Below are 20119 nucleotides of genomic sequence, written 5' to 3'. Positions count from 1 at the left end.
AAATATGTTGCACGACGAACGTACCACTGTCGTACGACAATCAATGTTGTGCTAGCATCGTACGAAAATTTGTACTCGTGAGACTGTATCACGAGTGTCTTGCAACAGTCGTGAGATTGTCTTACGACAGTCATGTGACAGTCGTACGATTATTTTTCAATAAAATGATTTAAGTTGGCACCCCGACAATGTGTTTACCGCACGACAGTCCAACGACTGTAGTAAGACATTCTCACGACAGCCACAGGACAATGACACGACAAAAAATCGTACAGCAAAAAAAGTGCATGTCCAATTTTCGTCCCACGACACACGACAGCGCCACGATGCTCAAAATATCGTGAGTCTGTCGTACGAAGATCACCGATGACACGCGATTTGACAAAAAAATCATGTCGTGGAGCTGCATAGATGTGTCGTGTGATCGTTGTGACCAGGGCTTTACATTACAGGATGAAAACAAAGCCATGTTATAATTCCAACCAAACATCAGGTGCAAGTGCGTGGCATCGCATTCAAAATTTTTAATAGAAGTATTTCCAACTACGACGCAGATGGAAATATACATGTATATAATTTCCAGATGCAAAGCAGGTCAAGGACCTAAAGTCAGTTACCGCAAAAATCCAGTAAAACTACGGATGGAACAAACATTTTTTTCTCAATGATATGTACCACTGTCATAATTATAAACATTAATGTGATGGTGTTGCTCGAATACAAGTAAATTATCAAACAATTTAAATCTCGCTTACGCTCGGGATGCATACATATTGATAAACATAATGATATCCATGTTTAATTCAAAATAGAGCATGGTTTAAAAGGATTATTTCTGAAATCCGTTTGTGTAGAATTTTGATACATAAAATATAAAAGAAACATGGTTCCTCCTTTAAAATGAAGACATATCATCATCAACTGACGAATTTTAGACACTTACACTGTTATTAAAGCAGTAAATTTTACTATCGTTCTTTTACCTGAAAATAACTTTGGAAAGCGTTTTGATAAGGAAAAAAAATCAGAAAGAATTTGTTTAAATACAAAAGGAAATTCCATAAATGAGTAAATTCTTACAAAAAAATAATAATAGGTAAATCATTTCTTTTAGTGTTAATCTTAGTGTTTTGTCAGGAATAATTTGAAAATATCTCTAAAATTTAAGTACAAATGTACATATATTTGTATAATCTCCTATAAAAAGTTATATTATGGAAAACATGATACAAATAATTATATATTATGTTTCTGGTAAAATAGAAATTAAAAAAAAAGTAAGTTCTCTAAAAAAAAATTATAAAATTATAAAAGAGATATATAAAACATGTTTTCCCCTGAGGTACCTCGTTGTTTATCTCAGGTAACAATTAATAATTTTGGCGGAGACAGTAGTGAAGTAAAGTTTATCTAAATATTATATTCTGGTTGGAGATATAATCAAATTACAGAAATACCATGAAAAACAAACACATAGATAGGATATTAATTGGTAGACTATAAGTCCGACTGAAGTCCAACATGGTTCAAAATAATAGGTACGTTACGTAATTATCGTCATTGTTGATCAAGTTTCAGTGTGATGTATACATGCGACTGACACATCTACGTATTCAATAAATGTTTGTTGTGAACAAAAACAATTCCAATTTTCTTCAGTTTATCTTTTGTATATTTTATTCTCAGATTTTACCAGCTGTTTACTGGGAAAATCACCGAGACAAATAGCCTGCAACCTGAAATACCGGAAGCCAATTAATATGTATGCGAATTGTTCTTTCATTTAAACATACAATGAATAAGATCGTATAAATAGTGTATTCGGATGTTAATTTATTTATTTCTGGTATGATTTCTATATTTCCCCCTTATCTTCGTTTCATATCAACAGTTTTATAGGTGTAGTAGCTGACAATACCCCCAGGTAAATACATTTAACGGGAGACAACTAATGTTTTTTTACAGGTAAATGGGGTTCTAATAGGGTATATTTAAATTTCAGGTTGAGTTCGTTATTTCGAAGGCTGGTATTACTACTGCTAACGGCGATAACAGTAAATGGTAAGGATGTAGGCTGTGAAATAAATAAAGGGATGTCTACTATTTATTATCATGAGTATCTGATTCTTCAAAAAGAAGAAAATTCTTTTGAATCCCCCCGTTCAAGTCCAGTACCAATCCTGTACATTTATGATTTTGTTAAAGATGCATCAACATCAGAAGTAAACTAATAACGGAAAGACTAATTGCACTTGTACATCTATTACATAACCAAGTAAAATAGATCAACAATAAAACAAATAATAGTAAATGATCAATAAAATAATACATGCATCTATGACTTTTTTAAAGAATGCGCCAGAAGGCTGCTTATTTGAATAACCAATTGAATATTTGAAATATTTTGAAGAACTGTTTTCACGTACTGTCCTTCAGACAATTACAAACATTTATTTATACATCATATGAACCTTTTTAGTCTCACGACTCTTGTCCCTAAATGCCTGCATACTCGACTAGATCTGTAACCTAAGTACACGTACAATTCAGGCAAACACATGAAGGATAGTTACTGTTTTTGTAAAACTGTAATGTAATTTGAGGAAAACAGTTTACATAATTTTAAGGTGTAAAGAAGCAAGCTATGAATTATTTGTGATTCATATTTTCATAGAGCAATAACAAATTAAAAAACTAGATATGTGTAGACTAGTCTGTCCCAATGTTATAACTTATATGAAATCGAAATCAATTTTAATGTATATTTTGATATTAGGATGGCGTGTTGTATTCAAAGTTTCAATGGGAAAATTAGACAGTGGAAAATCAATGTACCAGCTATGGAATAGTTCGGATGTTGTGAATGATAATCCATCTGGGTTCCACACAGTAATCCATTCATATATGTCACCGTATCAACCTACGTACAAGACCAGTATTGTCAACCAATGGACTAGTCAAGCCATCAAATATGTAAGATTTTAAATAAAAAAATAATATATATATATTAAATGCAGCATTTAATAAACATAAGTTATGAGATTTATATATATATGATTGGGGCGAATTTACACCAGCATATACCATACATTTGAAGTTTGCTTTGGGTAGTCTTGGTATTTCGTTTTTATAAATATACTGAATAATTGTTTGTTATCAAAACATATGTTTAATTTCGTATTTTTAACGCGCAATTTGAACTTTGTCATTTTTTATACGCCCGTCTTTTAGACGGGACGTATTATGGTATACTGTTGTCCGTCCGTCCGTCCGTCGTCCACACTTCGGACAATAACTCAAAAATACTTTCACCAATTTCCATGAAACTTAAGTGAATTGTTTATATCTATTGACGTAAGCTCCTCTTCGTTTTTTTTTTAAATTTCAGATTTTAAGTTTTGGATTTATGGGGCTTTATTCATAAAAAAGGGGGAATTTTCAACACTTCGGACCATAACTCAAAAAGGCTTTCACCAATGTCCATGAAACTTTGGTGAATTGTGTATATCTATTGATGTAAGCTCTCTTTCAATTTTTATAAATTTCAGATATTACATTTCCTTGTTATGAATTTTTATGCTTAAAAAAGGGGGGATTTTCCAATTGTGGGACAATAACTAACACTTTCACAAAATTTTATGCAACTTTGATAAATTGTTTATATCTAATGACCGTTTTTATTATTTGGGGGGGGGGGGGGGGGATATTTGACAGGGCTCACACTATTTCTAGTTGATCATATAAATTCATTTAAAGCATAAAAGACAAGTTAAAAGAGCAACGGGCGTATCATGCGCTAAAGCGCAGCCCTTTATTAGTACTAGTATATACTTGCTTAAGTGGTACTCAACGTTTCCAGATAACTCCCCTATCAGTGTACCACCTTGTCCTGCTCAACTGTGTGTATTTTAGAATGACACTTTACTTCTGCAGCAGGGGCATAATTTGTGTCTCCAAGACACAATTATATACTAGTACTAGAACACACCCGTGATATCGCGAGTACGTGACTGAATTTAGTATATAACTATGCGCAAGTCTATTTTAGTATTAGTATTGTCATCTGATAAAGTCATGCCGATTAATAAGATACACAGTTTTCTCTGCTTTCAAATCTTTTTGTTTGAACCCGTCGAACTGGAACTTATCAATTATTGGTAATATTAATTATTTGAAAAACAAAAGATCCTGGAATGGAGTATTTTTTAATCAACAGCATTGTCCTATATTAGTTATCATAAAGTTGAATTCTCTGAATCGCTGTTTTACGTCATGCCCGCTAACAAATTGAAAACTGTTCTTATATGCCTTATTTTTTTGTCCAGATTTTTAGTATTCTTATTGTTATCTTAGAAAGTCTTACTGATTAAAATACTACAATAGACCTGTAACAATTTGACAATTTAGTAGTGTCAACCTTGTATATAGCATATCAATCCTGAATAAGCATATTAATCCTGAATACACTGTTTGTTGGTGCGCCTGTCAGATGCGGAACGTACAGATAAGGTAATAGGTAACCGGTGAATATACTATTGGTATCGGTATCGGACTCGACCCGGAACTTCTTAATTATTGGCAATATTAATTACATGGAAAACAAAAGGGCCTGGAGTGGTGTAATTTTCAATCTACACCTTTGTACTATATTAGTTATATATAAAGTTGAATTCTTTGATTCGTCGTTTTTACGTGATGACGGCTGACAAATTGGACCTCGTAATTTTAGTATTTTAGTATTATAGATATATAAAAGTCCTACATTGACTTTGTTGCAATACAGTTACTTCAGAGTAGGGATCGGGGCATCTCTGTGTTTAGTAATTTATTTAAATGCGTCTGAATATAATATGTAAAAAATATGAAAATGAAAAAAAAAATCGATCGTTACATATTTTGAAAAGACGCAAAAGAAGCATCTGTTCATATAATAAATAATGTTCATTATATAATAAATAATAAATTTATCAAATCTTTCCTTAGCTTTTAAATTAGGCACATTAAAGGAAATATTATATGTATGGTCAGTCTACTAATTTGATAATCCCCAAAACGCATAGCGAAATTAGTTTCAAACATGGATTCATTAGAAACTAAACACTGAAAACCTGTGTCATCCTTTTTTCGTAACGAAAATAGCACAGTCTGTAGTTTTAGATTAAAATTAAATGTATATCATAATAGGAGAACGTCCTCATCTCCAGCAATAACAGTTTGACTATTTTATATAAAGGTGAAACTAGGATTATATAGCAGTGGAAAGGAGGTTGTAATGGTTGTTTTTAATGGAACCGAAACGAACAAAACAGCCTGGTTTAACAATGAGCTTATATTACAATCAACATACCCTGATCTTACCTCTTCAAGTAACTACCATTTTAGCTTAGAAGGGTAAGTTTTAACTTAAACATCACCAATGTCGCCTTAGTTAAACTGCTGATATTTACCGGAGTTTCGATTATATATTGATTCGTTTGTGTATAAAAAAAAATTGAAAATGGAAATGGGTAATATGCCGAAGAGACAACAACTGGTCCAAAGTGCAGGAAACAGTCGAAGGCTACCAATGGGTCTTTAACACAGCGGGATTTCCCGCATCCGGAGTCGTGCATAAGCTGGCCCCTAAACAAAATGTGTACTAGTTCAGTGATAATGGACGTCACAGTAAACTCTAAAACATATAAATTAACCATTATAAAAAAAAACCCATGAAAGACTAATAAAGGCCAGAGAGTCCTGACTTGGAACAGGTGAAAAACATGCTTCGGGGATAAACATATTTTGTGAGATCTCGACCATCCCCAAAACCTCTATCCAATGTAGAATAAATAAATACACAACAACACGCACAGTTAAACTCAGTTCAAAAGAATTCCGAGTCTGATGTCAGAAAAAATAGCAAAAGAAACTTAAGCAAAATGCCAAAGATACATAAATAAGCAAAGAACTACTAGCAGTTACTGACATGTAAGCTCATGCAGATATACCAGATTGGATGTGAAATACCTGTAGTGAACGTATCATATCTTTGCATGTTGATTTGTATCTAGGAAATGTATATATTTTAATTATGTTGTATAGTTCACCCCAAAATATATCCCATGTCATTCATAGACATTGACATTAATGAGTCATTTGAATTTTCCTATTTGATGGACCTATGGCCTTATGGTATGGATCCCTTTTGTCCGTTGTGAGAGCAAGGTTGTATAAAAATACAAAATAAAATCACAAAAATACTGAACTGAGAGGAAAATTCAAAACGAAAAGTCCCTTTATATGTCTGTAGATACTTTAGAGTATGGTGAATAGTTGTGTCACTGGCAATCCTGCTGCTTCTTATTGTATTTGAACGAAATATGGTTTCAGTAATGTACATCAATATTTTATAAGTTCAGTAACTTATTATGCAATTGGCCTGCATATTTAGGATTCTTGGATATTTTGTTAAATAATTATATTTTTATCTTCAGGTCATACGGAACGGGAACGTTTCATGCTTTTAAAGCTGAATCAATGGACTGTGACATCGCTAACGGATGGTTCACAACAATAGACAAAAACATAATACGACATTGTGGAAATCAAACTACTAATACACCATACTTCTTATACTCACCAAATGCCCACAGTATGATTTTAAAAGGTATTAAAACACGTATAAAACATAGAGGGCAGACGTAAATAAGAGGGATTTCTCTCTTTCTAGATCTTATCAATCCTCCAAAACGTAATTCAAATTAATTGCTTGCTTGTAAAAGTTGGCATATATTCTGTGTCATTTGGTCTCTTTTGAAGATTTGTCTCATTTGACAATCATACCACCTTTTAAAAAAAATAATTGTATATCTATCTATCAGTCTTTGTGCACATCATAGTTGTGAAAATGTGTTCTAGTATATATTGTAGTAAATATCAGTAATACTAAAACTAAACTAGAAAATTGTGTGATGGTGTAACGTGGTAAAATAATTTTGCTTAAGAAAAAGATGAGGTCGTTCATCAATTGGTTATATAATGTAAATATGTGTTTTGACATTGAATAGGATTTATATTCTCTGATTAATGAAGAGTCTATTATGTCTTTGAAAACAATGAATATATTTAAGTTCAATATAAGATGTGACCCTCTCTGACGTTATGAACGTTTAAGAGTTTTAGACATCGGGTTAAACTGCTGTTGTCTCTTATCAAGTCTATATTTTGTTACAAACAGTATTAATTGTTGCTTTTCTTATATTATCTATATTTTGTTACAAACAGTATTAATTGTTGCTTTTCTTATATTATCTAGATTTTGTTACAAACAGTATTAATTGTTGCTTTTCTTATATTATCTAGATTTTGTTACAAACAGTATTAATTGTTGCTTTTCTTATATTTTCTAGATTTTGCAGTAGCTGACTCATTTGTTGTATTTGTTGGTATGTTCCTTAACATAATGTTTGATAATCTTTAAGCTACAAACAGCATAGTTTAAGTTGAAACAAATAACTTTGTGGTTTTTTTCTCAGAACAAGCATTTACAATAACGGACCACATTATTTATGTATGTGCCAGTCCCAAGTCAGGAGCCTGTAATTCAGTGGTTGTCGTTTGTTTATGTGTTACATATTTGTTTTTCGTTCATATTTTTTTACATAAATAAGGCCGTTAGTTTTCTCGTTTGAATTGTTTTACATTGTCTTATCGGGGCCTTTTATAGCTGACTACATGCGGTATGGGCTTTGCTCATTGTTGAAGGCCGTACGGTGACCTATAATTGTTAATGTTTGTGTCATTTTGGTCTTTTGTGGATAGTTGTCTCATTGGCAAACATACCCCATCTTCTTTTTTATATTGTAAATATAAATTCGTTATAAGCAGTCATTTGAGCTTTATCGTCTTGTAAAACATTAACTCAGCTCATTTCGATTTGTGTTCAGATGTAATGTAGTTGGAGATGATTGTGCAATTGTTCAGCATGTAGGCACCAAGTGTCGTTATTATGACCATTGCATAATAGTCATCAGTGTAAACATTTTCGACGTTTAAATACTATTATGACGAAGAAATTTCTTTTAAAGACACTTTTGGAAATGAAACATGCTACACATAAGTTGCGTTCTACGTTATTCTGTAGATTTAAGCACGACGAGATAAATAATCTGCATATGCAGGCATTATACTAGTTGTTTCCGTTGTTTGTACGTTGAGTCGGGCCTTTTTAAATCACGTGATCATTTACTGTACCGATACTTTGCGATACATATACATGTTTGATAACATTAGAAGAAAAAGGTGTATGCTGTAAACAACATATAGACACCAGCTATGAACACAGTATAGATTGAAACTTATTAATCATTATAGAGACTATATGATAGCTAATCGCTACATCAAATCTAATGGATATCATAATTCAACCAATGCAGGTTTAAAATCCGAATAAACCATTTCTATTCATTATCAAAATTGAAAGAATGAAATAAAATTGTTTCCATTTTAAGATGACTGTGTAGTCAACTCTTGCCAGTTTGGAGGTACATGTACCGCCGATATAAATGGATATAACTGTCAGTGCGGTGATGAAATATATGGACACTCATGCCAATGTAAGTTAAAAAATCATCCTATAGCCGTAATAAACGGTCAGTTAAAAATGGACAGTATATACAAGGAACAAATTTTGAAGTAAAAACTAAATAGTATTTTCAAACTACTAATAAATAAACTTTGGTTTTGTTCATGTTTGTGTTTAAACTAAAGTTTGTAGAAGATGATGGCTTTAACAGTCGTTAGATTTTATGGCTTAGATAGTGGGAGTGTCATGCTCACTGCTAGTTAAAGACGCCAGTCAGAAGCTCTTTTAGGGTACCGTAGGTGGTCTTTCACACGAGAGCATTGAAGAGTCTATCCAATTTACTTGTTTCAGTGACAGGATTAATATTTTGCATTCATTTCGACCAACTTACTTTTCAGAAACTACAAATTGAATAAATTTGCAAATATCCTTATAAATAGACGAATAGAACAATAATATCTAAAAAAAACATTGTTAACTGATAAAATACCCTAAAAGATGTTTTCCCGGTTTAAGAATATACATCTTCATGTCACAGCAGTGTTTAATCTAAAACAATTAAGCAAACATCTAAGAAAGTAAACTCAATAATATCATAAAGAATTTATTTCATACTTTTATGTAAGGGCCTTTTATAGTCGATTATACGGTATGAATTTTTCTCATTGTTGAAGGTGCGGTTGCCTATAATTTCTCACATCTACTTGATTTGAACTTTGGTAGATAATTCTCTCATTGGCAATCATACATCATCTCTTTAATTTTACATTGACTCGATATAGGTTCAAACTTTCAACTACACCATGTTTGTAGAACAAATGTTAATTATTGCATTTTTTAAATTATTAATTTTGTCTACAGACCAGTGTCCATGTACACACCAAGGAAAATGTCATGCAATAAATAGCAGTCACATAGCTACCGATGGTCGAGTCTTCATCAATGGTGAACTAATCAATGACGAAGCTATCCATTTAGATTCTGAAACAATGGTTGCATGTAAATGTCCACAGAATTACATAGGAGCCAAATGTGAAAATAGTAAGTGTTTATTATATATATATATATATTGTTGGGTTGATGTTTAGACGAGTTATATATATATATGGGAGATTTATAAAAGAAGAGATCAGTGGTTTTGAATATGAAAAGATCGAAACTATCAGTGTTGCTGTCACGAAATAAAAGTTGCTTCATGAGATAAGTTTCAAAAGTAAATAAAATATTCTGGAATTCCTCTTGAATAAATATTACAGTATATGTTCCTTACGAATTAATTGGTATAGAATATTTGCTCCAACTGGAAGAGATATTATGACATTTGTTTATAATTAAGTTTCCAGTGGAACTTCTGTTAGGCTGAACATATATACGCTTACAATGCAACTATGTTAAAAGCTTTTCGCCTACAAAAGACTCATCTGTGACGCTCAAATAAAAAAGTTAATAGCGCCAAATAAAGTACAAAGATTAAAGGTATCGATGACCGAAATTTCCGAAAGGTTTGGCCAAATACTACTAAGGTAATTTTAAGCTGGATAAATAAGACATCAATCATCATATTAACGAATCTTATTTAAAAACCGCATTTAAAGCGATTTTAGGACAATGTAATAATTCTTAAGATGCAGATCATTGTTTTTGTTTACATTATTTTACAGCTACGTTACAATGTGCTTCGTCTCCATGCTTGAATTATGGAGTCTGTATAGAGGGAGACATGTCCTACACCTGTCAGTGTACTTCAGACTACACTGGTCAGCGTTGTCAAGGTAAATACATTCTAGATTTGTTTTAAGAAGAACTGTGGTACCCCCACTTTTAGTATTTGAAATTAAATAATACATGCTTATTATATTTAGGAAGTATAAGTATTTGGTAAACATAAAGTTGATGACAGATGAATCTGAAACTGTGTCACATCATCATGGTAAAGCATTTTGACAAGAAACTTGATGATAAATTTCAGAAATCTATTACTTGCAGTTCCTTTGAAGATGAACAGTTTCAAACATAGTCAATTCGTACAAATTTACATGATATGTAATATAAATAAATGGTCAAAATATAACCTGAGATAAAGCATTATTTCTTTTATTAACACAAACAATTATTCAACCGATCTAGCCCTTTATATTGAAAAAAAAACTCTTTTTGAAAGATAGGGGAAAAGACTTAAACACGAATTAACTGATTGATTTTAATGTGTGTCTAATGAATACAGTTCTTTGTTACTTAATACTAATGAAACAAGTGTTGTTTGGTTAAGAGAGAAAATAATAGTACATATTTAATTGTATTGAAATTTGTGAACATTAAAGGGAGCGTTGTCACTTTTTACCCTTCTTAGAAACTTGCATGTGATATTTTATTGTGCACTGCTCTGTCAATAATTGATGTTTGATTGAATAATAATGATGTTGTATATGCTTTTGTAGTTACTAGACCTGTACCCCAAGAAACAGGTTTAAATATAGGTGCTAAAGTTGCCATTGGTCTTTGTATCCCACTGGTTGTAATAATTGGGTGTGTGATAGCATACATCATCTACCTGTTCAACAGCCCAGGAGCTTATGGACATGAAGCAACTGTAAAGCAATATAGTGAGTGTTATAAAATACCAAATACATGTTATAATAGGTTAAGAAATGTTCCATATTTAAAGGGCGTGTGTACGTTATCAGTAGTTGTTATTGTTATTTTTACTTACTTCATACATTTTACTGGTGTATACAATATCAGTTTTATCAAATACAGAACTAAATCGAATAACATATTATTTTGTCAGTTAACAAGTAATATTATAAGTTTACTGCTTACCTATTAGACACACTTCAACTAAACTTTTCAATTATGCGATTTAATTAAGGGGATCAAAGTAGAAACGAAATAGGAACCAAAAATAAAAGCAATAGAGGCTACATCAACATAGAGAAAAAAAGGTAAAGTAAAACACATACTGTACTCCGGGAAAATTTTCCAAACGGAAAGTCCTTTATCAAATGGCAAAATCAAAATCTCAAACACATCAAACGAATTGAGAACAATTGTTATATTCCTGAATTGGCACAGTCACTTTCGTCTGTACAAAACTGTGTATTAAACCTTGTTTTATAGTTAGCTAGAGATGATATAAATTACTTTTATTTTTTCCGCAGCTATTGCTCGAGAGTTTGTCAGAAGAAGTATTAGACGTATGTCTGGCAGACGAGGTAAGGATTCGGAAGAAACGAAAGACACTGTAGCATTTTCACCAAAGGATACTGACGCTAGTGTTGGACAAGTTAATTTAGCTTTTGACGATGCTGGTAAAACTGGCTTTGATAGACAGAATTCAGAATACTACAATTTATCTGCAGGGGATAATGCCGTCGTGTCTGGTCAGACTACTAAATATTCTGTAAACAATTCTCAATACGCACATCCTGACCAAAGAAAAACTAATACCTCTCCTGATAAAAGTTCACATGGTGACTATAAGAGTGATGCATTTTATAAGGAATATCGTCCTGCTGACTTACAAGGTCGTGACGATGATCGCTACGCTAATCCTGGGCACAGGTACGATGAATATAATAATAGCAATAGCAACGCAGTTTCTCAGAATCCTGTACCAAAGCCTCGTAAAGAAAGACAGACAGGTCGGCGTGGGCGCCATAATAACGATCAAACCGATGATCAGGATAGTCCATTGCCATCTTCGAAATATGAACCAGATACAAATAAAACGCAAAATGTTCCAAGGACTAATCAGCCTACAGAACGGGGTGGTTATGATGGTAAAAGCATGTCCTTAACACCTGGATATAATAATTCAAGTAATAAAACTGGTCAATTACCGTCTCCTAGATTTGAACCACCCCGTCCAAGTGACAAATACAATTCACAAGCACCCAAATGTCAACAGCAATACTCAGAGAACGAAGTTCACCTTTCTCCACGATATCTGCCATCAGCCCAAGATAGGTCTGCACATGATTATGGAAGAAATAACCAACCACATAACACAAGACAGATGATAGATGATACAAGACTTTCTCCAGGATATCGCTTTGATCAAAACATTCCGGAAAGATCTTTTAATGATGCCACACATTCTCCAAATTATCAACATCCATCAAACAACGACCAAAGACGGTCCCCAAATTATAGACATGGGGAAAGACCTTCTGTTGAACCCAGTCAACAGCCTGCCTATAGACAGACAAATAGCAGACCTACTAATGATCCAAGAATCTCTCCAGGCTATAACAACACTGAGTCGAGACATAATCAAGGCTATAATACTCAAATGTCACCAAGGAATACGTTTGACAGTAATGATTCATATAACCAACGTCGTGAACAAGCAGGTTTTCGTCCAATTCAAAGAGACGAAGGAATTGTTTTTACTTCATCAGAACCTATGGATGATGTAACTGTATAATCAAAAGGCTATAATTATAAATCTCATTATTCTGGAAATACATAATGTACAGCTTCAGTTCAACCATATAGTCCAGTTTGAAATGCATTCCAGACTTTTAATACAAATGTTTATTTCAGATAATCTCGAACATTTGCAGGTGGAGTTTTTTTTTTATTAAGAACAAAAAATATCGATGCAGAATATAGACGGACAACAAAGATAACTTTTATAAAGATGCATATTTATAGTTGTAATATTTCTTACATGGGTGCAGTAGAATCATTATCATGACAGCTTGGACAAGACAATTTATTGGTGCGCCCAGGTTATCAATGAATGGGTCGGATAAGGTGAACGCTCTTCTTTAACGCCCACTTGTCATATCGTACGTGTTGTAGACATATGAACTATAGGGTCGCCAAAGGTACCAAAACGCCTTAATCAAATAATATGAAAATGATTCTAAATATTGTCTATATTTATTAATGTTTCATCAAGTTGAAATGTATATAGTAAGCATTTACATATCATCTTTATCTATGTATAAACTCGGTGGTACATGACTAATTGACGTTTAGCTTTTTTGTTAATTGTATTTTTACATTGTATTTGTGCTATGCAAAGAATATCAGATTACATATATTTTATACCCATATACTAGTGATATTAAGTCATTTGGTCTCGTGTGGAGTGTTGTATTATTGGCAATTATGTAGGACTCGGAACCGCCATGGTACTCATAACCGCGATGGTCAAGCTAAAGTGCAATGTTCTACGCTGAAATGCGATGGTAAACACGTTGAGGTACGATGGTGACATTGTGACGTGAACTTGTTAATATCTATGCTGAAGTGCGATGGTGGTCACGCTGTTGTACGATGGCCAACCTAAGACTTTGAGTAATAGCAAAATGTACATGAGCTGTTTTAAAAAAAATAACACCATTAAGATTTGACAGAAGTAGCTGCTAGCCTCTTATCTGGAAGATGTTTTAACTTCTGTTTAGATCAAACCATAGACATTAATTTTTGTTTTAATCTAATTTTCCAACTCTCCAATTCTCCTTGCAGCACGCAAGAGTATGAAATAAGGTGTTCAAGGGTGAAATAAAAAAAAAAAAAGATTCAGCGTGTAGGTCTTAATAATAGTACTACGAACTGTCGATCTTATTTACTAAAATACTATGATAAAACTTAGTAATTGCTTAGAGGCGGATTAGGAAGGGCTGCACCCCCCTTTTTTCTGAAAAAAAATGGTTGATTATATAGAGAATCACTGAAGCTGGCTCACAACAATTCTTCATTAATTTATATATACCTTATAGGCGAGTGATATGAGAGCCAAATTTACATTTTTAATGCACCTACCTAACACACGGCTAAATTATATATCACTGGAAAGCTAAGAATGTGTACTTTCTAAATATCCCGGTCGTCAAAAGAAATTATGGTGCATTTTTTTTTTAATCGAGGTCAAAGGTCATAGGTGCAATTTCAATTCACGGATACTTCCAGTAGATAAATCGATTCAAAACAAATGCAAAAACGAAACAATTTTATAAGAATGCTGTATTACTATTGGGAAAATATATTTCTATCATACTATTAATCAATTTTGGTTGATTTTAACGGTAACGCATGTTGCGTAACGTTTTCTCTCAGAGTCTTTGAAAATCAACCTTTAAGTCACAAAAATGTTTCTGTAGTCGCATTTGCATTATCTAAATCTTATAATACCTCCATATCATTTGATTACACGTATTTACAAACATGTATCTGCAAATTTGATATAAATAATCCGAAACAAAATATTTGAAGCAAGGGGAAAATATAACATATGACGTATTTTTAATTGTTTAGAAAAAGTCCCATGATGAGCTGTACATTAAAATTGAGGAAGCGTATGGTCTCCTGTTAGTTTAAAAGCCTGTCAACCGCTTCAAGATCATTCAACCATAGGGCAGATTTTTTTTTTATTATTGTAGTGCAATATGTTGAGTCTGGATCATACCGCGTTTTCATTTACATCACTAAATCAGATATGATAAGAGTACTATAACTAACATTGCTAAAATTAGTAAAGCACTACTAGTATATTTATATCAACAAATTGACCATTTTGAATTAAAACACCACAAGGAAAATATGATCACTCATGTTACGTCAAGCTGTGTTTGAATTTACTTTAGTCGGCCGCCGTGTATCTTGAGATATCTAATTATTCAAACAACACTTGACAAAGAAGCTTTTTTTTATTAATAAAATTGAGAATTGAAAGGGGGAAGGTATCAAAGAGACAACAACCCGATCATAGAAAAAACAATAACAGAAGGTCACCAACAGGTCTTCAATGTAACGAGAAATTCCCGCACCCGGAGGCGTCCTTCAGCTGGCCCCTAAACAAATATACACTAGTTCAGTGATAATGAGGACAAGGTTATCATTGAAATATTGAACCTTTTATTTGGCTTTCTTATGTTAAAATCCCGTTAGCGTATAACCTAAATGATCGAAACGTTGGACCAATGGGATGTTGGACCATTTAGATATCGGAATATTGCGATATCGGAATATTATAGCTTCATTTTAACTTGTAATCTCATTCTTCTTATCGGTCAACATATCCATACATGCAAAGACAACTGCCTTGTCATGGGCATATATCATTATCAGTACAGCAGAGGTGTTGCTCAAAGCGGACACAAGATCTGCTATATACAGATTGAATTACAAATCGCAATTGGGAGTGGACATGATGGATTTGTCAAAGAGACACCAACCCGTTCAAAAAGCAGGTAACGGCCGAAGACCACCAATGGGTCATCAATGCAAGAAACTCACAAACCCGGAGGCGTTCTTCAGCGGGCCCCTAAACAAAATTTGTACTAGTTTGAAATGATAATTGACGTCATACTAAGCTTCGAAATATACTCAAGAAATTAAGATAAAAAATCATACAAAACTAAGAAAGGCCAGAGGCTTCTGACTTGGGACAGGGGCAAAATTGCAGCGGGGTTAAACACGTTTTTTTTGGAAATCCCAACCCTCCCCCTTTACCTATACCAATGCGTGAACAGATCAAATCTTGTAGAAAGTTGCATGAAATCATACCAGACCGATGTTGCCTTTTAGCCAACCAAAGTCATACCGAAGAACTTTTATTGTTTCTGTAGATCTACATTGTCTTGGATAAAGTATTGACCACCAGAAGAAAACGAATGTCATGTAGAATTTAGGCCCCATTTTCAATTTTTCTAATCTCCTGAGCAGTCAAACTTGTTAATAGTATAGCAAAGGTGTGTCCATAAATACGGTGCATTTGTTATAATAAACCTAAATGAAAAAGAGTAAAAAAAAATATTTAAAGATAATATACATTCTACTTAAGCCATAGCTACATTTAAGCTTTATTATCTGCCACAGATGCGCCATCATCCAAAAGACAATACAGAAATGTTCTGAAAGCAGGTGGCATAATTTCAATTGAATAATTCAGTAAAATGTTTTTAGAAAATGGATATTCGTCTGATCGGATTACAACTTTACCGTATTTCTGCTTCCGTAAAATACTAGTAGCTGCATAAAGTGCTTGCAACCAGTTTCGCAGTCACTGCTCATATCTTTAAATTCGACAGACTGTATATCATGCACAGTCATTTTAAACGGGTAATTTTCCGTCATTACGGCATTAGACAAAATTATAGAGCTACTGTATACTATTGGATATTGTACCTTGGCCTTGTTGAGGCTGTATACATGTAACTATAAATTGGCCATATATTTTTAGTTTTTGTTGAAGTTGATAATATGATGTGTAGTTTTCTCGGCGGCGATCCTCGGGCAGAAATTAAGCCCGGTTAACTGACCAAGTAACCAGAATACGTCCTTGTGTACACCCACGTCATCTTTAATCGTCGAAATGTTAGTAAAAGCTGTTTTATGTTCAGAATTTATTAGCTCTTTACTTTCTGATTTCAAATTTTGTAGCAAATATTTAGCGATGGAAGCTTGATGCTTTAAAGATTTAATAGTAAAATTATCATGACTTCTTTTGTAAATCAGATCATTGTAGGAGATATATGTAGTTACACTCAATACAGGTTGAGTTTGCTCCTCAGAGGATACATTATGAAGTTGTGTTACTTGCTTATAGGCTTTATACATTTGCAAAATAAACAAACAGACAAATCAGAATGACTCGTTGTAGTATTGCCCTCGCCGATATAGGAGAAGAGACTTGTCGGTAGAATTGGTACATGTAGTACAAAGTCTTTGTACAAACAAACAGAAGATAATAGGTTGTGCTTACTTTTGAAATATTGATAGCAACTCTCATGATATTTTGTATTTTCAAATGGGATGTTTTCATTTTTTTTATATTCATCGACTGCCAGTCTTCTGTAAACTTCGTCCTACCGTTTTTCCACTGCGGCAATACAACTGTATCTTTAGTTAAGTGTTGAACCAAATAGTTTCTTTGTAGTAGAAACCTGACAGACCATGCTTCTGTGTCAATCAATGGATAGGTTTTTGCTTTTTAGCATAGGAAGGGTTTCATTGTGAACTGGACTGAAAATTTGACAAGACTCGGAAGATTTTCTACATTTTTCCGATACGATTCCTTATTTAGAAAGGGGTGAATTCTACAGAACTCAAAAACTATGTTTTACTTTGATTTGATCTTAATTTCGGACGATTTTATATATATTCAGGCTACACTGAAGTTAAAGATAGAAATAGAACCATTTAAATATGGTTTATCGTACTCTAATAGCACTATTACGTACACGGAAATCGACTAAAATATTCAGTAAAAAACGATAACGAAATAGATAAGGGATTCCGGAAACTATATTGATTTTACCCACCATCCGGAAATTACAGAAATTCGTGATTTAAAGAAATGTTGAGATAAAGTCTTGATCTTGAATGAAAAAACGATAACTGATGAGTAATTTGGTGTGTTCTTAAACAGATAGAGTGCGAAAGAACTTAATAAAAATTTAATTGTAGATCCGAAAAGGTCAGGATTATGAAAATTTTCGTACAAAATGTCAAATATTTAGGAGGAATGCAAAAGCATGCGGACTTACAGTTGTAAATATTGTTTTTCATTATTTTAAGAATATAATTCCTTAAATTATTCTGTCTAAAAGAAGAGATACGACTGATTTCCTTTGCTTGAAAAAAATGTCGTAATTTTATAATTTTCAACTAATTTCTGAAATAAACGTCAATTTTACAAAAACTGCACCATACGATTTTGTGACGACCGGGCAAAAATCAAAGTTTAATCATTATTCTTTCATTTTAAAAAAAAATTAGCCGTGTGTTAGGTGGGTGCATTAAAGTCCTTAACTAGACGTCTTTTTCAAATATTACACTCGCCTATTATGTTAGAACAGTATTCACGAAGTAAAATACTGACAAGTAAATCTTTGCTTAACTAACCGCGAGGCTTGTCAATTATTTCACGAAAAATAAAGAGGGTGATGATAAATTGGAAAGTACATGTAGGGTTTAGTCGGGTTAATTTCTGTCTGACATGTTGTAGACTCAACACTGAAACCATAAAAAATAAAACTAGAGCGACGGTGTTCTTTCAAAACAAAAACAAAAAATATCTCTGGAATAAAACAATATAATATGAACTTGATATAGCAAAAACATTGAAACATTGCTAATACTAGCATTTTATGTTATTTAATTGCCCACATCATGTATACTGTATGTATCGTACAAAAAGTTTGCGACATAATTCAGAATACTGGTTAGTCCATTTGGTCACAATGTTCATCTTTTAGTCGCTTTGCTGCCTAAAAAGTTTAAACCTCAACATGTAATGTTTAAAACTGTTTGGGACTTGAATCGTTCGATTCTTTCTTTTTCCCTTACTTTCCTTTTTTAGCATGCAACCTTCATCTACAAAACCCTATTATCCTGCCTGCTTATCACTGATGTAATTCGAAAACGTTACATTATTCATACGTCATACACAAAACTATCGCACTTCAGCGTACAGACCATCGTACTTCGGCGTGTACCATTGCACTCTAGCATGACCCTCGCACTTCAACGTCCTCATTGAATCTCTGAGTCCTACAAATATACAACTTCTCTTCATTACAGTATCATTAGCTATGTTGTATAGGAAATTGCCACACATTAAAAAAAATGGTTTTGTATATACGATATGCTAATATCTCAGACTGCATGAACTTTGAATAAGGTAGTCCATTGCTATCAACTACGTTTATTTAATCCTGAATGATTAAGAAGCAAACATGTTCATCTATTTATAACTTTATAGTCATTCTCAAAACAGAACTAGTGTTGATGATTACACAGTTTTGGCTTGGTGGTATACAGGCACGGAATATAAACCAGAGTGTATGGATAAAAAAGAGAAAGATTGTACGTCCTTGATAAAAGACCACATACCTTGTATTTACTCTAATGTCTCATGTATAAGAATATTTGCAATCCAGAATATAGATCATATGTCATATGCAACGTAATTGGCACCTTAACTTGTAACATTTAACTTGGGTCGATACCACTAAAAAGGAGAACAACAATACAAAAAGACCTTCAAGGAAAATTCAAATGGAAATTCCCTTATCAAACGACAAAAAAAAAAACTCAGACAATTCAAACGAATGGAAAACCACTGTCATATTTTTGACTTGGATAAAGTATTCCCTTCATCACTTTAAAGTCACAACAATTTCAACAACAAAAAAATGGTATGTAGACAGTCTATTGACAAAACAAATAAGCAAACACGAAGACAATGATACAAATAATTAACATAAAACAAAGAAAGCGGGATGATGATTTAGTCCTTCTAAGTATTCCCTTCATCACTTTAAAGTCACAACAATTTCAACAACAAAAAAATGGTATGTAGACAGTCTATTGACAAAACAAATAAGCAAACACGAAGACAATGATACAAATAATTAACATAAAACAAAGAAAGCGGGGTGATGATTTAGTCCTTCTAAGTATAATATAAACTAAGGATACCAGGACACAAATGTGTGTGTCTGACGTACTAACAAGTTTACTCAAGAACAGTTTTGGGAAGAGAAATACATATAAGTATCAACTTAAAATTTATCCTTATTGGACTAACAAGAACATCTG

The 20119-nt window shown here is 32.9% G+C and overlaps 1 protein-coding gene across 1 annotated transcript; it reads left to right on the top strand.

Moving 5' to 3' along the window:
- The first annotated feature begins 1343 nt into the window (after window positions 1–1343).
- LOC134712122 (protocadherin Fat 1-like) lies at window positions 1344–13663 on the top strand. Its single transcript, XM_063573294.1, has 11 exons — window positions 1344–1538; window positions 2003–2061; window positions 2777–2973; window positions 5234–5391; window positions 6474–6646; window positions 7389–7424; window positions 8490–8594; window positions 9425–9604; window positions 10225–10335; window positions 11002–11166; window positions 11722–13663. The coding sequence occupies exons 1-11, from the start codon at window positions 1522–1524 to the stop codon at window positions 12987–12989; spliced, it is 2469 nt and encodes an 822-aa protein (XP_063429364.1). The 5' UTR covers window positions 1344–1521; the 3' UTR covers window positions 12990–13663.
- Window positions 13664–20119: the final 6456 nt, after the last annotated feature.

Source organism: Mytilus trossulus, chromosome 3 (genome assembly GCF_036588685.1).
Source record: "Mytilus trossulus isolate FHL-02 chromosome 3, PNRI_Mtr1.1.1.hap1, whole genome shotgun sequence".
Lineage (NCBI taxonomy): Eukaryota > Metazoa > Mollusca > Bivalvia > Mytilida > Mytilidae > Mytilus > Mytilus trossulus.
The sequence above is the reverse complement of the archived record's forward strand: the minus strand, read 5'-3'. Positions and strand labels throughout refer to the sequence as shown.